Source organism: Eucalyptus grandis, chromosome 3, assembly GCF_016545825.1.
Source record: "Eucalyptus grandis isolate ANBG69807.140 chromosome 3, ASM1654582v1, whole genome shotgun sequence".
Lineage (NCBI taxonomy): Eukaryota > Viridiplantae > Streptophyta > Magnoliopsida > Myrtales > Myrtaceae > Eucalyptus > Eucalyptus grandis.
This window is the reverse complement of record NC_052614.1, coordinates 62,115,033-62,132,035: the sequence shown is the minus strand read 5'-3', so window position 1 is coordinate 62,132,035 and position 17,003 is coordinate 62,115,033. Positions and strand designations below refer to the sequence as shown.

Sequence of the window (17,003 nt, the reverse complement as noted above, 5' to 3'; positions counted from 1 at the left end):
GTGGCTTTTACAGTACTTAGAAGCAACAACAATATAGGGATCCCGATCTTTCTAAAGAAGAGTTCCTTCATGGTATTCATGGTTGTAGACGCTCTAGCTCTCTTCTCCTCCACTCACTACCAAGAAAAATGGTACTGGGCCTCACTTTTCTCTTTCTCTCTTTGGCCTTTATGCTCGTGGCTTTTGGCTATGCTCTTACGATCCTCCTAAGCAAACGATGGAAGTGGATTTACATCCCCATTACTTTGTTGGTTGCTGTTCCTATCATATCGTTCACAATTCTACAGCTTCCCTTGTACGTTGAAATGGTTGAATCCACCTATTGGCCTAAACTCTACCGTCCCATGAAGACTTGGAAATGATTTGTGCTATTATTATTGAACAAGGATACCTATGACGTGATCTTTGTTTGCACTTGTTATTGCGTGTGAAGTGTAGATGTCATGGTGTTATTTTCGTTTCTTTTTTCTGTTTAAGAACAGATTTTTTGTTTTTTTATCCCGGGAACAAAAAAAGAACAGAAACACGTTTGTTTGTGTTTCCGTTCAAAAACTGTTTTTTTGTTCCCGGAACAAAATTGGAACAAAAAAAAGAAACAAAAAAAACTTACTTCTTCGTTCTAGAAACACTTCTTGAAGGGTCGAAAAGAACAAAAACGAAACAAAAGAACAAAAACGAAACACTTTTGATTCACTACCGTCTCTTTCGTTCGTGCCCTACCCGAAACAAGCTCTCCCTTTTCCGGCGTCTCTCACAAGTTCACCACTGGCTGACTCTCCGGCGCCTCCCACTCAGTTGACTCTTCGGCGACTCTCCACTCGGCTGACTCTCCGGCGCTGACAGCTGCTGCTCCTTCATCGGCTGAAGCTTCTGAATCGAGGTAAGTTTCTACTGCTCCTCCTTCACCGTTCGACGAGGGCTTCGGCGAGAGCCACCCCTCGCAGATCTGGGCAACGGCTGCTCGAGGCTCGAGCACGACGGCTCGCTCGAGCCAGCGCTTGCCCAGATCTGCGAGACGCTTGCTCGAGCAAGCCCTCACGCTCGAGCCTCAAGTGAGCATCTCGCAGACGCTTGCCCAGATCTGCAGCAGCATCTACTCGCTCGAGCGAGCATCACACATGAGCAGCGACGCTCTGCTCGCTCGAGCGAGCAAAGCTTCTGTGCTTGCTCAAGCGAGCCTCGTGAGCAAAGTAGCAACGCTTGGCTCGCTCGAGCGAGCATCTTTGCTCTGCTTTGCTGCTTTGCTCTGCTTTGCTGCTTTGCTCGCTGGAGCGAGCATGGCGAGCAGAGCAGCGATGCTCATAATCGATTACCTGGTCACAGTGTAAGAATTTGTGCTTGGTTGGGATATTACATAGGAATTTCTAGTTTTCTACCGAAGGTAGAACTTTGTGGGATGATACATGTTTTGGCATCCGACTACGGTAGTTTAATTAAGCATCATCTATGCTTCCCTTAACATAAGTTTCAGACACTGTTGTTTTCATTATTTACCAATTTTGTTCTCAGTATTTGCGTCTTTTTACCTTCCGTAGTGACAATGCTCACCCCATAACCTCATTGACCTTGCCATGCTCTGTTTCCATGAGTTCATGAAACTTTATTTCTGTAAATATATTTGTAAGGTGTCGAGGATGAAGTAGAAAGGCGGAGGATGAAGTAGAAAGGCGGAAGATGCAGTGTGTGCATAGTCTCATCCAAATTACACAAGATTTACTTCTTTTTTTAAGCTCAAGGCAACACGAAAAACACTACTCATATTTTAGTGAAATGACACAGATTCTTCAAATATCATGAGGTACAATATAGCTGCCTCTCTTATATGTTTATTTTGGTTTTAAATTATGATGAATTAGAAGTCTCATATTTTTCCTTTTTGGTCAATTGCTCTGTAAACATACTAGGCACCATTACATGAAGGATGTAAACATTTCATCGCTGATCTTGGTGACCAGAATGCCATTGTTGCAGTTTCTGCTTTAGCTAGAGCAATGAAGGAAATGCATAAAGTAGCCATTCTATGCTGTGTGTGGAGGCAAGGGCAAGGAAATGTTGTTGTGGGGGTTTTGACACCAAATGTTTCTGACAATGATCACGTGGTATGTTTCAATATAGAGTTGTTTATTTATAGTTCTTTGATCTTCTCTCCCTTTTTGGTTTGTGTGAGGCTTCATCTAACATGTGCATACTCTTTTATGCGCAGCCCGATTCATTTTATTTCAATATGCTTCCTTTTGCTGAGGATGTTTAGGAATTTCAATTCCCCTCTTTCAACAATCTTATAGCCTCATTACTGCCAGATGAAGAGCAATAGGAGGCTACAGATAACTTTGTGAAAATGCTGGATCTCGCACCTTCTGATAGAAAGGAAATGTTGCAGCCTGATTTTACACCGAATCTTGTTTTAGAGGTGAGGTGATCACTTGTCTAGTTTGTTCGTAAAACCTTATAGATAAACTATAGGTCACTCACCTGCTCTAGATAGGCTAAATTCCTTACCATTTATCTTGGTTTCAAATGAATGGATAACCTGCTTCAATTTACAAACATTAGTTTGACTTGTAGTAATTTCGCAGTGTGGAATTTGGGGGTTTCCATGAACCTACATAACAATTCCAAATGCTTACAAATAGCTTAATATGTTTCTAGATTTGGCTACAAACTTCTGTCAATTAGAAGTATTTGTTAATGTGAACAATCACTGGTAGATTTCTATAACATTGGTATTCAAGGGGTACGGAGCTTCAACTTTTCCCACTTTTGTGATAAACCTTTCAATAGCTTATTTTAAACCTGATGGACTACTTCAGAATCCACATGGCCTTCGGAGGTGGTTGGATTGGTTAATTTTCTCAAGCAAAAGTAAGAATGGTTATGGCATCAATGGTTGATAATTGCTGCTCAATTCATGGTACATCTTGTGTAGGAACTGAAGCAGTTCAATGATTTCTTGCACCAGCTCTACAAATTCTGCCTGCAAAACGATCTTCGGAGTTTCTGCGATTTCCTTGCCACCAAAGTGTTCACTTTGATCTCCAAGACCAAAGCCACAGACAGGTATCAGATCTTCCTGCATCATGCTTCTCTTGATATTGTTGAGACCAATTCCTTTTTCCCTCCTTCCTATTCGTTTGGTTCCTATGCAAAGGCTCATAAATCGTTCTTTCTACATGAGCAGCGACGTCACAAAGGAAGAGGCTAGAAGCTTTTTGGTGAAAAAGCGAGCTGAAGCCAGAATGAGAATTTAGTTTCGTCTCTTCAATGGTCATGACGAGTAGTTTCAATCCCATGATCATGTCGATCATTTTGTCCGTTGGGCAAGATTATTGTAAATAGATGGCGATGAGATCATATTTAGCAGTATGATGTTTAGCTATTTGTACAGTTTGTTCTGCCTGTGCTAAATCTCAAGGGTGATGGGGTCTGCTGGTACTTTAAATTGTGTATAAGTTGAACATTCTTTCAGCCTCCTAAAGATCTCTCCGCACTCCTTACATGTCGGGTTACAGTTTAACTTCTCGTTGCAATACACGAGCAATCGAATCATGCAAATTCATCAGCCTTCATGCACGCGCTGCCGGCATGCGAACTTATCGGATCTACACTCTCCTTGTAAGTCAATGAATTTTGGATAAAGTTATCTCTATGGTTTATTTGGTATTTTTACTCCCAAACAGTGAGCAATTACTTCATTGCTCGTTGTATTAACTACTAAGGTGAACCCAATTCTTCAAAGAACTGGCAACATGGCCATCAATATTCAATATCGATAGGGTTCATCCATTCAAATAAAGCAATGATCCACAGAAATCATCTATCCTACAGAAGATGGCCACCCAAGTAGCGGCCCAACACAAGGAAATTCTCATATGGCAAGCCGAGCAAACAACTATTTTAGTTCAATGGAAGCTCAGCCTTCAAAATCGGTCTTCACCCACTGCCCACACTTCTGCCGCATCCTCTCATCCAAATCTTTGGCTTTGACCTCCGCCATCTTAGCCGCATTGGCCATCGATGCCTCCTGCACTTCCATGATCATCATGCTCCGTTTCTTCTCCGCCGCATCACCCCTTCCTAACAACTCACCCAGCAACAGTGCACAGTGCTCATCAACATCAGCACTAACTCCATCAGAGGCATAGCCATCAAAATACCGCACTCCCGCCTCACGGCGACTTTAGCCTCTTTCTTTGGTGAATAGTGCTAATACACCAAGCACCTAGCCAAACAGTGAAGCGGGGAGGATCAATGTACCTGGATGCAATTGACATGTGGAGATGTTTCAATGTCGTGACAAGATGACCAAATTAGATATACTCCTAGAGCAAACGACTTAGAATATCAAAGGTCACGTCTCAACGGCCAAACATCAGAGAACAAATTGCCTATGAGCTAACGGATACTTCTGCACATGTCTCTCGAGACCATAAGTCCAGTGAAAGTAAGCAAGAACAAAGTTTGTTTTGGATTCACCTTGTGATGTTACGATTGAGGCTTTGGGGAATAGGATACCGATTCTTTCTGATCAACCTTAGAATTTATTGATCTCATGTTACTTTGGACCAACATTTACGATCGACACATTTAGAATTAACCAAAGAATATGAGATGAGAAACCAAAGGAACTATTTGAACAAGATAGGAGTTTCCCAACCCGAAGGTTCCCATGATACATTTACAAATGTGTCTATTTTCATCATCCATAGTGGTGCCAGCCAAACTGAAATTCGACACTTTGGGCGTAAATCACATTCCAATAATATGTTGCTGGCCTTGAAGTCTCTATGTATGACAAAATAGGCTTGACTCCTAAAGCAAATTGGCTAAACCACAAGTGGCACCAATCTAGGGCTAGCTTCCTTAGGATAATTATAAAAAAAGTCATAAAACTATTGCACTTATGTCAATTCAATCCTAAACCTTTTCATGTTTTGCAGATTGAGTCTATCTGATTAATTTTGATCGGAAATCACTGATGTAAATGTTAGCTATCCTATGTGGCATGGCCTTATAGCCCTCGCCCAAGAAGTGCTAAGGGTTGGCAAGCCCTTGCCAAGTGGCTGGGGAGAGTTGCTTGGCCCTCGTTGGGCTTGAAAAGAAACTTGAAAAGAAAGAGAGAGAGAGAGAGAGAAAGAGAGAAAGCAAAAAAAAAAAAAAAGGAATAAAAATAAAAAAATTTAAAAGTATTATTAAAATTATTCATATCAGTGTCAGTTGTGCTATGTAGGATGATCAACATCCATGTTAACGATTTTCAACTAAAGCGTGCTGGATGTATTCCATTAGCAAACATGACAAGCTTTAAGATTCAATTGGCAAAATTGAAAGGGTAATAGGTTTAAGACTTTTTGAACAATTTTTCCTCCTATCTCAACTCAACTCGATCTCACCCCTTGCCTAAACAATTTTGCGAAGCTGCTATTTAGGATTATTTAAACTATATGTCTCTTTATCTATATATTTAAATCGGCTTGTCATTTTAAATTTTCCCACTTGTTTGCCTCTTAAATATGATGCTTAGTACATACTTGTTGCAACCTACCCTTTTCATCCGGAGGGGAAGGGACATATGTTTGGAGATATTGTTTAAAAGGTGGGCCTATAGCTCTCATTTAAGCATGAGTTTTCCCAAATCCATACTTTGCGTAACGTTAGGGTATTCAATTCTAGCTTCAAATGATGCTATGAGGATTTTCAATTGAGGAGTCGCCATTGACCTATTGGGGTTGGCTAGAAATTAAGTGAGGCATTGGAATATACCTTACTTCCTATACAACTAGAGAATCTAGAGTCGGTATCTTGATTATACTAATTAATCAACTAGTGCATTTTCGATACCTAATATTGTTTAATTCAAGAAAAAATTTGTCACGCATTTGGGATTGATTTTAAACTTATCCATTAACATATGAGATGATCATGCGGGTATGTAATTTTAAAATAATAATCAGCAACCATTTCTAACTAGGCTAAGGGAAAAAACAATCAACATATTGAAAGTGCGCAAACAAAGGCATTTGTCTAAAAAAGAAACATTCAAACCTTATTATAAAGCCCTAGGTTTGTTCAATTTTGGGCATAGTTTTTATCCAAGATTTTCCCACACTTTTAGGAGAAAACTACCCAAAAACCATTTTTAATCCTTTTCGAGGAATTATAATTTTTTTTTGGAATTTTTTTTGGAATTTTAGGGATTTTGCGATTTTTCAAAATTTAAATATTTTTCTGATTTTTAAAATATTTTTATACATTTTCTTAATTTTTTAATAATATTTAATTTTTATGATTTAATTTTTATTGTTATTCATGAATTTTAATAATATTTAAAAAAAAAATACGGGCCAGTGACCCGGCCCGATTAAGCTAACCTGGACCCTATCAGTCCGGGTCGGGTCGAAATTCGGACCAGCCCTAGAGCCTATCCGAATTGACCAAGTCAGCCCATGAAATTCTTAGCCCACTTGGAGCCTCCAGCCCATTTCTATATTCTATTCTCGGCCCAGCCATCTCCGCCCCACGAAAAAATATCAGCACAGTCCTTATACAAACCTAGCCCACTTTAACACCAAAATCTTCCAGTGCTATTATAACTGGAGCTGAGCCCAAACTCAACAAGCCAATTTTGAGCCCACGTCCACCAAAGCCCAAACACCTTAGCCCAAAACTAATTAATCAATTAAACCCATGCTAATTCTTCTTCTTCTTTTTGTCGGTAAACCCATGCTAATTCACTCCTCCCCATTTTGTCTTTTCTCTTCTTTTTATTACCTTTTTCTATTTCTTTTTCTTTCACCCCCACCGCTTGGCTATATAAACCTGGAGCATCTATGAACTAATCGGGAAAATAGACAAACTTCAACGAACAATAACTTGCAGACACCATACTGAATACGCCACATACGGATGGGACAATAAAGATGCATAGGGCGCAACATGAACTTCGCTGAGGATCCGCACCAAACCATTTTTTCTTTTTCTTTTTTTGCCAGTCTGGGAATGTAAGATGTAGGACAAAGAGAATTGCGACGATGCCAAAAAAAAATAAAAATAAAAACTCAACCATTAGAAGAGAAAAATAGAAATGCAGAAAGAAAATGGAGAATATAGAAGACATGGGGATTGCATATTTTGATTTATGAATCGCGTATTTCAAATTTAGAAAGAATCTCTAGAGATATATATTAACAACAATTGGTAACCACCTTTGGAGATAATATTTGAATCAATTAAGGATTGCATATCATGCGGATATTCTAATTGAGCTGTGATTCTGGTATGAGCTGGAGATAACGTTTTTAATCTAGGATTGCATATTGATGCAAGTTAGAGATAATTTTATCAATCTTGGATTACATTTCATGCAGATATTTTGATTATGCCGTGATTCAAGTGCGAGTTAGAGATAACGTATGATTTTGATGTGAACTGAAACAGCTAGTAGGGTCTGGGTCAACCCAAAATGAACACATCAGCCTACCCCAAGCACACCCCAAGCACATCATGCTTATGGAGCACAACAAAGAAGAATCGAGAAGCGAGGCAAGACAGCAAAAGGTTCACAGAACAGGCGTACAATCGCGAGGGGGCCTACAGTTTTGGCATAACAGACATGACTTTCAAGGACATCACAGAAACATTTCATTGAACATTTGAGGCGCACTGGCTTATAGGGGAAAAATCGACCAACTCACATAGGGACAGAGTTCATGGGAGCCAGATGGCCGGGAGCTCCGGCTTGACATGCCCAAAAATAGGGTAAACACAAGGCCAGGGCTTACTGGAGCTTCTGGAGAGGAGGCATGGCGGGTGGTTGTCGGCCGCGATTCAGGCGTGGCTGCCGCAGGTCTCTCCCTCCAGCTCCTTTCCTTGCTCAAACTCTCATTCACAACACTCTCTCTCGAGCTATACAAAACACAAGAGACACAAGAACAACGTGGGCCGGAGTTCGTGTGAGCTGGATGGCTGCGAGCTCCGGCCCGGGGTGCCCAAAAACAAGGCAAAGACAAGGCCAAGCCTTACCGGAGCTTTAGGCGCAGGAGAGGAGGCGCAACAGCGGGTTGTCGGCTGCGACTCAAGCGTGGTTGCCGGGGTCTCTCCCTCCAGAGAAAATATTTAGTGGTTGTTAACCTCCACGTCATCTGCACGCATGGCATGCATGATCCATTAAAATGGTGAGACGTGTCGAGTGATGTGGAAATTAAAAGAAGAAAAAATAAGAACTTTGTAAGCTTGTCAGGCGATACTCTCTCCTCATTAATTACGCAGTGCTCTCTCTCCATGTCTTTTTCCCCACTCTCTCTCTCCTCCTTTATTTCAAATTTCGCTCTAGACTCCTCCCTCCTCTATCACTCCTCTCCTCTCTATCTCGCAAAATCCGACGACCATCTCCGGACGACCACCGCTAGACGCTCTCTTTGGGAAATGACGGAGGCTTGACGGCATTAGGGTCGGAGAGCTCTATGGCACAAGCTTCCCTCTGAAGAAGGGGTCGTCGGAGAGAAACAAATGCAAAATGTTGGCGTCTGTGAAGTTATGGCACTAGCTGAACGACCCAGAAGAGAGGACGAAGTCGGACACCTTGTCAACGTCGTCGCCTTCCTCCATACTGGCACTTTCGTCTTCTTTGTTGCCCACTTGCCCTGCTTTCGTCTCTCCTATTCCTCCTTTTCCTATGCGAACGTTGCTTCCATCCATTAAGATGATTAGTTTGAGCATCACCCATCGGTAAGCCAAATGACCACTAATCGGTTCATAACATATAAACTACAATGATTAATCTTCGAATTCAACATCATAAAGTATTGTTTTGCAGATACATCTCATGAACAATTTGTCGAACAAGTTATGTGTACTATCAACACAAGTCTCACATTCAAAGAGAAGGCAATTTTTTAATCCAAACTATGAACAACAAATAAGCACAATATTGCCTCTTCAAGGTTTCCAAACACAAAATAGAGAAGAATGGGGATGGTTTTGTACCGTCTTAAGACCCCATGGCTAACGGCAATCGGCGAAGGTGAGCGACGTTCGATGGCAGCGAGGAAAAAAGATCTAGAACCGGAATGTTTGCTTTTTTCTGCTCAAGCATTTTTCTCTCTCTTAAGGATGCACAAAATCAAGGGCAGCTAATCGTCCCGAAAGTAAGGACAACAAATTTCAAGCACTAGGCAAGAGCAAAGGGCTTACCGAAGGGTGATGCTCAAACTAATCATCTTAATGGATAGAGGCAGCATCCGCATAGGAGGAGGAGGAATAGGAGAGACGGAAGTAGGACAAGTGGGCAACAAAGAAGACGATTGTGCTAATATGGATAATGTCGATGACGTCGATAGGGAGTCTGACTTCGTCCTTTACATTGGTTCGTTCGGCTAGTGCCACGACTGCATGGATGCCAACAATTCATGTCTATTTTTCTCCAACGACCCCTTCTTCAGAGGGAAGCTCGTGCCATAAAGCCCTTTGGCCCTAACGCCACCAAGCCTCCATCGTTTCCCAGCAATTGAAAGAGAGTGTCTGGCAGTGGGCATCAGATTTTGCAAGATAGAGAGGAGAGGAGAGACAGAGGAGGGAGGGATTTGGAGTGAAATTTTAAATAAAGGGGGAGAGAGAGAGAGGAGGGGGGAGGAGAAAGACAGAGGAGAAAGAGCGCCATGTAATTAATGAGACGATAGCATTGCCTGACAAGTCTGCGAAAAGTTCTCATTTTCTCTTCTTCTAATTTTCGCGTCACTCGACATGTGTCACCATTTCAATGGATCACGTGTGCCATGTGTGCAAATGATATGGTGGTTAGCAACCACTGAATATTTTCTCCACCAAAACCCCACCACACTCCAAGCATCAAATTACATTCTTGTGGCTCTAACAAGTTATTGCCTAAGGCCAGTGTGGTTTGAGCACACAATCTTGGGTCCAATTGAGTCATGTGCATTGACATTTGGGAATGTACCATAAATGGGTTGATCTCAAATTTTGTTTCGAATAAATCCCTTGGGATCAATTTCCGATGCAATAATTCATCTTGAATCCCTAAGGTTGACACCCGTCTGCCTCCTAGAAATCGGCACAACAAAAGAAGAGAGAGCCGCGATACAATACTCTTCATATAACTTAAATTTGACCAAGCTTTTTAGAAGTGCATTGCATTCCATGACTGAATTTCGAATCACATGTCAAATGGTTTGCCCACGCCACAAAATCCATCTGGTTTACCCAGCCCAAGAAAGAAGAGTTGCTTGGGATTAAGCTGTCTTAAATTTATGACTCGAGTTTAAGCCCGAAACGAATTGCTGAATTTTGAAATATAAATTAAAATAAAAGGGCAGCAAAGTTTTATTTCCGTTGCAGAGGAGTAGCCGAATTCTTTTTACTGGGGCCCAAAAGTCAACATACACGAAGAAGAATTCCTTTTTTGCGTGAAGGAGCCCTCTGCATGTGAAGTGAGCCGAATTAAGGAATTGGTGGGCCCAAGTCAACTATTTGACCTTGGGCACACGAATTTCCTTTTCTTTGGTGTGTGCTTGTACGAAGTCGGTGAAAAAGAAACCCTACGAAGCGGCCAAAGACCTACGTATAAAAGGAGAAGCCGCATGCCGCCGAAGCATTGGTTGTTGATCGAAGCGCCGTTCTTATTTTGAGTGCCTTGGTTTTCTGTTTATGAGAGACGTCCGTAGGTGCTAGGTGCTTGGCTTTGGGTCTTCATGTTGTTCGTGCTGCGAAGCTTATTCGTGATTTACATCCCAGATAGATTGGTGTATTGGGTGTAATTGGGGCTTGGGAAACACCGAGAGAGTGTTTGAGTGACTTGAGTGTGTAATCTCCTTGTATCGCTTGATCTATAGTGAAATTCGCTGCTGCTCTCCCCGTGGACGTAAGTCTTTACGACTGAACCATGTAAATCTGGTGTCCGGTTTATTTTTTCTTCTTCCGTATATATTTTGTTCAATTGCTCGCCCCATCACAACAATTGGTATCAGAGCTAGGTTTGGCTAAGTTGAACAAATCGATGGCGACAGAAGAAGTAAAAATGAAAATCAACAGATTTGATGGGAAGGATTTTAGTTTCTGGAAGATGCAAATTGAAGATTATCTTTACCAGATGAATTTGCACTTGCCTTTATTTTGGGAGAAACCAGAGATGATGAAGCAATCTGATTGGGATTTGCTGGATAGACGAGCTATGGGTATTATTCGGCTAACGTTAGCTCGTAACATCGCGTTTAACATCCTGAAGGAGAAGACCACTGCTGATTTGATGCAAGCCCTGTCAGATATGTACGAGAAGCCCTCTACGATCAACAAGGTCTGTTTGATGCGACGTCTGTTTAACTTGAAGATGAAAGAAAGTGCGTCAGTTGTAGATCATATCAATGAATTCAATATGATTGTTAGTCAATTGAGTTCAGTTGAGATTGATTTTGAAGATGAGGTATGTGCTTTGATTCTATTATCCTCATTGCTTGATAGTTGGAATACTACCGTTACTGCTGTTAGTAATTCCTCTGGGTCAACAAGTTTAACGTTTGATGGGGTTCGAGATTTGATTCTGAGCGAGGACATTCGTAGAAGAGAATCTGGCGAATTTGTATCTACTGCTTTAGTAGGTGAAAATAGAGGAAGATCTGTAACACGTATGGGTAATGGTAGTACTAATATGAACAGACGTAGTCAATCTATGATTGCTAATGTTGTCTGTTGGAGTTGTGGCAAGAGGGGGCATCTTAGAAGGGATTGCCTTAAGCTGAAGAATGAGAAGGGTAAGGGAATTATAGTTGATTCTGCAGATAATGTTGTAGCTATAGCAGATAATGCTAATTATGTCTTGTCTGTCACTAATGATTCATCGCTTGATGGATGGGTTATGAATTCTGGTTGTTCTTTTCATGTCACACCAAATAGAAACTGGTTTATCACTTATCAGTGTACGGGTAGTGGTAAAATCCAGTTAGGGAACAACGCTGAGTGCGATGTTGTGGGTGTTGGTGATATAAAAATCAGAATGCATGATGGTATCGTGAGGACATTGACTGGAGTGAGGCATGTTCCATAATTGAAAAATAACTTAATTTCCTTAGGTGCCCTAGATTCAGCTGGTTGCAGGTATTCTTCAAAAGGTGGAGTTCTGAAGGTTGTTCGAGGTGCCCTGGTGATAATGAAAGGAATCAAGCACGATGGCATGTATGTGAGACAGTGATAAATTTCGCTATGGAGACGTCAGATACATCTGTTCGAGAGTCTTTTGATTGCTCGAGGAAGACCTGGGTGTTTGTGCCAAGGCACAAGTTTGATGCTGGTGTCAGGATCTCGCAGTCAAGAGCTTTAATCGAGACGGAGACTGGTAAGTCGATCAAGCATGTGCAGACTGGCAATAGCATGAAGTTTTGCTTAGAGCTGGCAAATACATTTTGCATGAAAGAGGGCATAGTGAAACACCGCACTAGTGCTAGTAAATCATAACAATTTGCAAAATTGACGAGCAGAACATTACTAGAGATGGCCCGAAAAATTATCTCTAGTGCTGGTACGGCTAGGAGATTCCTGGTTGATGTGCTAAGTACGGTAAGCTACCTGGTGAATAGATCCCCATCAACTGCTATTGAATGGCAGACTCCTGAAGAAGTGTTGTTAGGTAATGTTGCTAATTATTCTATTCTTAGAATGTTTGATTGCCCATGTTATTTTCGAGTAAGTGATGGTAAGCTTGATTGGAGGGCAAGGTGCATATTTCATGGCTATGCACAAGGTGAGCGGGGTGATCAGTTGTGGTGCCCAGATATAAATTCACATGTTAACAGCAGAGAAGTTACCCTTGATGAGTCTCAAGTACTTCTGGCTAGGAGTGATTATAGCAATGTTAATACGGATTTGAACGGTGTTCAGCTTGAGGTGGAGTTGCAACCAGAAACTCTTGAGGTAGCGAGTATGAGTACTAGCAAAGTAATCGACACAGATGGTGCCCATAGCAAGGTGGAGCCTATAGAGCCAATGATTGCTGTAACTGCTGAAATTAACAAGGTATGTATTCAATCTCCTTATAGATATGGATGCAATAATGGTTTTGCTTAATCTGCGGTTAAGGAGGTTGTGTCAGAAAATCCTTGTGGAGTAGTTAAAAGTGCATGTGGAGTTGGTATTCTGATGAGGTCCTCAGTTATGGCGAAGTTCAAGCGAAGCTTGGACTTGAATAATATTTGTGGCGGTTGAGCCCATCGGGGGCTATGAGAAAGTAGCAACAGAGTTTGAATTTTTGCGAAGCGATTGTGATTTAGCTCAAACATCGAGCCAATGTGGAGATTTGTTAAATTTATGACTCGAGTTTAAGCCCGAAACGAATTGCTGAATTTTGAAATATAAATTAAAATAAAATGGAGCAAAGTTTTATTTCCGTTGCAGAGGAGTAGCCGAATTCTTTTTACCAGGTGGGGCCCAAAAGTCAACATACACGAAGAAGAATTCATTTTTTGCGTGAAGGAGCCCTCTGCACGTGAAGTGAGCCGAATTAAGGAATTGGTGGGCCCAGGTCAACTATTTGACCTTGGGCACACGAATTTCCTTTTCTTTGGTGTGTGCTTGTACGAAGTCGGTAAAACAGAAACCCTACGAAGCGGCCAAAGACCTACGTATAAAAGGAGAAGCCGCATGCCACCGAAGCATTGGTTGTTGATCGAAGCGCCGTTCTTATTTTGAGTGCCGTGGTTTTCTCTGTTTGTGAGAGACGTCCGTAATTGCTGGGTGCTTGGCTTTGGGTCTTCGTGTTGTTCGTGCTGCGAAGCTTATTCATGATTAACATCCAAGATAGATTGGTGTATTGGGTGTAATTGGGGCTTGGGAAATACCGAGAGAATGTTTGAGTGACTCGAGTGTGTAATCTCATTGTATCGCTTGATCTATAGTGAAATTCGCTGCTGCTCTCCCCGTGAACGTAGGTCTTTACGACTGAACTACGTAAATCTAGTGTCCGATTTATTTTTTCTTCTTCCGTCTATATTTTGTTCGATCGCTCGCCCCATCACAACAAGCTGAAAGGCCCATCTCAATAACCTGGACCAGTATGTAATAAGTTGACCCGACCATGGGCTTCTAACAATTGGGAAACTCAAGCTATTATTTAATCTTGATAGTCCCGCTCATTCCAGAAAAGTAGAACTTTGTCTGTGTCCAGGGGCTTGGACTAAACCTATCCATTGACCATGAAAATCATGCCTATGAACACAACCTAGATCCAATGGACTTTGATCTTGGAGTCTATCGAACCCAACCCCAATCACATCTGTCATCACAAGCTGAAACACAATGATGGTCACCATGTAAACATATAGTTAAACATAATTGATAATTCTCACTAGGTACCGAGAAAGACCAATATTTCGATTGATCTGATTTGTATATCTCATATTTTGTATTAAATAAGCGTGGACCTATTTTTTTTTTTGCGCAACATGATTCATGTTCTAAGAGACAAACGAAAAACAACTTCAGTAATTTAATCGATGAAATCACCCTAGTAATTGCGCAGCGTAACATTTATTCTAGCAAAATGTGCTTCGATTTTGATAATTCTAAGTGGTTTTTTAAAATTCCTCTCCGGTACTCCTTTTGTCTAACCCTTCATTTTTGGAATTTAGTTCCTCCTTCTGTTCCTATATCGGGTGATTAAATCTTCCGGCAATTCTATAAATCACTAAGGATGATACTCTTGGGGCCGGTAACTGTTAGGATCACAGAGAACATGATATTTAATACTTATCTATTCGAGTCAAGTATAGTTCATATTTTTTTATTTTCTATTCTAGCTGAACTTGAGCATGATATTTTAATACTTGATCAAATTAAGTCGTGTTTCGAGTAACGAGTATCCTGTCAAGCTTCAGCTTCATCGATCAATGACGGGTCCCCCCGCGCCCGGCCCCGGCCCCGGCCCCCCGGCAACTGATTGAAGCATAATTTTTTATATTTTTTTTGGTTACGTGCCCTTGCCTTCATAAAAAAATATTGAAAGCTGTCGTCGAGGATTCTTTAAGATATTCTTTTTCTACCGAGATGCTTGTTATTTATATTTTACCCTTTTGTTGCCGCCTATATTTGATGCTTGATATTAAATGAACAATCAAATTAGCCACGAGTGTGTCCTGTTCTCCCTAGGACTTTCCCATGTACTGATTTTGTCATTTCTAATAGATTTATGTGGCACGTGATTGATACCACTCCAAAAGATTTATCTTTAAAATATATTTACGGGAGTATATTTTATTATCTATAACTTTAGGAAAAAAGAATACCGTAAGTATTATAACTTACGTAGAACCATAACTTTTTTTACAATTGTTTAAGTACCATGACTTCAAAAAAATGTTCACTTGCATGTCATAACTATTTTAAGTCACTTGAGTGTTATGATTTCTAATAAATCATTTACTTAAGTGCCATGATTTTTATTTTTTTTAAACATTCATCACATGCCCTGGAAATTTGACCTGACATGGCTCTCGTGGTGAACATTTTCTATAAGCTATGACTCTTAAGTGATCAATTGAAAGTTATGACATACAAGTTAATATGTTTTAGAAGTCATGACACTCTATGGTCATGATGCTCATATGATTGAAAAAAAAAATTATGATACTCAAGGGACTGTTATAAAAATGTTATAGCACTTACACTGTCCTTATCCTAGCCATCATACTCAAGGGACTGTTATAAAAATGTTATAGCACTTAAACTGTCCTTATCCTAGCCATCATACTTTAAGAAATTTGTCTAGAAGATATGATAACCAGTAGTAAGTGTCGTTATTACATATATGAAAACAAAGATACTTACCTTAAATTATTGGAGTTCTCTTCGCATTTAAATAATTGCTTAGGACGTTAGTTACAGCAGAATTTAGGGTTGTACTTTGCTGCTATGACCATCATCCTAGTCGATTCTTCCGGTGTAGTTGCTTGACCTAATGAAAACTCATTAGTTGAACTTACCTTCAAAAAGCGTCCGAGAGTTCCTTTCATATAAGGCGAAGTCCAAATAAGCTCCGAGTAAAGCTGAATACATAGCTTCACGAATTCACTATTCCCTTCATTGTAGCTTGACAAAAGTAGAATAATCTGGGGCAAGGGCTAATAGGGAAAAAAGTGTTAGATAAGTCCTAAACCTATTGCATTGATGTCAATTTAGTCATAAACCTTATATTAATATCAATTTAATCCCAAACATTTTGGCGTAGTACCAATTCAATCCTTCTAGATAATTCTGGCCAGATTTTACTGATGTGGAAACTAACCGCCCTATATGGCATGACTAGCGCTGACATAGATAATTTTTAATAATTTTATTTATTTATTTCCTTTTTTTTCTCCTTCTCTTTCTTCTTCCTCTATCTAGTCGGTGACCGACTAGAGGCTGTGAGGGCGGCCTTACATTGGGCGAGTGAGGCCCTACCTCACCAGAGGCCGCCAAGTCGAAGACCACGACCTCATGGCCTTTGGCTAGGTCGTGACTCGCCCATGGCTAGCAAGCTCAACCCTTGCTAGTGGCCAACGAGGGACCTCATTGGCCTCTGGCTAGTCGACAAGGTTCGGTGATGCTGGAGGAAGAAGGAAGGGAAGGGGAAAAAAAATTAGAAGTTGTCCATTTTAGTTGGCCATGCCATATAGGCTGATCGATATCCATGTCAACAATATTCGATTAAAATTAGATTGAATGATTGAATTAGCACTAAGTTAAAAGGTTTAGGATTGAATTGGTACCATGAAAAGATTTAAGACTAAATTAACATAAATGCAATAGGTTTAAGACTTTTTTCACACTTTTACCAACTCATGGGTATTTCGGGTGTATACAAAAGTTGGGTGAAGATGACAAGATGGGCGCAACTACTGGCAAAAGTTGTGAATAAGTCTTGGGAACCATTCGTGTTTTTAGCAGTTAAATGGTGTCCATGTCAATTTCTTTGTGCCTCGAGTGATCCACTTCTCTGAATAATTTTAAGAGTGCACTCTTTCTTC

General features: G+C 40.7%; 1 protein-coding gene across 5 annotated transcripts; it reads left to right on the top strand.

Moving 5' to 3' along the window:
- The first annotated feature begins 669 nt into the window (after positions 1-669).
- On the top strand, positions 670-3,494 carry LOC108956998 (ATP-dependent DNA helicase 2 subunit KU80-like). Of its 5 annotated transcripts, none has more exons than XM_039308393.1 (5): positions 670-880; positions 1,626-1,798; positions 1,972-2,099; positions 2,927-3,057; positions 3,179-3,494. In XM_039308393.1, exons 3-5 carry the CDS (start codon positions 1,992-1,994, stop codon positions 3,246-3,248), a joined length of 309 nt encoding a protein of 102 aa, XP_039164327.1. In that variant the 5' UTR covers positions 670-880; positions 1,626-1,798; positions 1,972-1,991; the 3' UTR covers positions 3,249-3,494. The 5 variants fall into 5 exon arrangements, with proteins under 5 accessions (XP_039164327.1, XP_039164326.1, XP_039164329.1 ...); XM_039308392.1 differs by having other exon boundaries at positions 1,905-2,099; XM_018867154.2 differs by lacking the exon at positions 1,626-1,798 and adding an exon at positions 2,204-2,410 and having other exon boundaries at positions 671-880.
- The last annotated feature ends 13,509 nt before the right edge of the window (positions 3,495-17,003 follow it).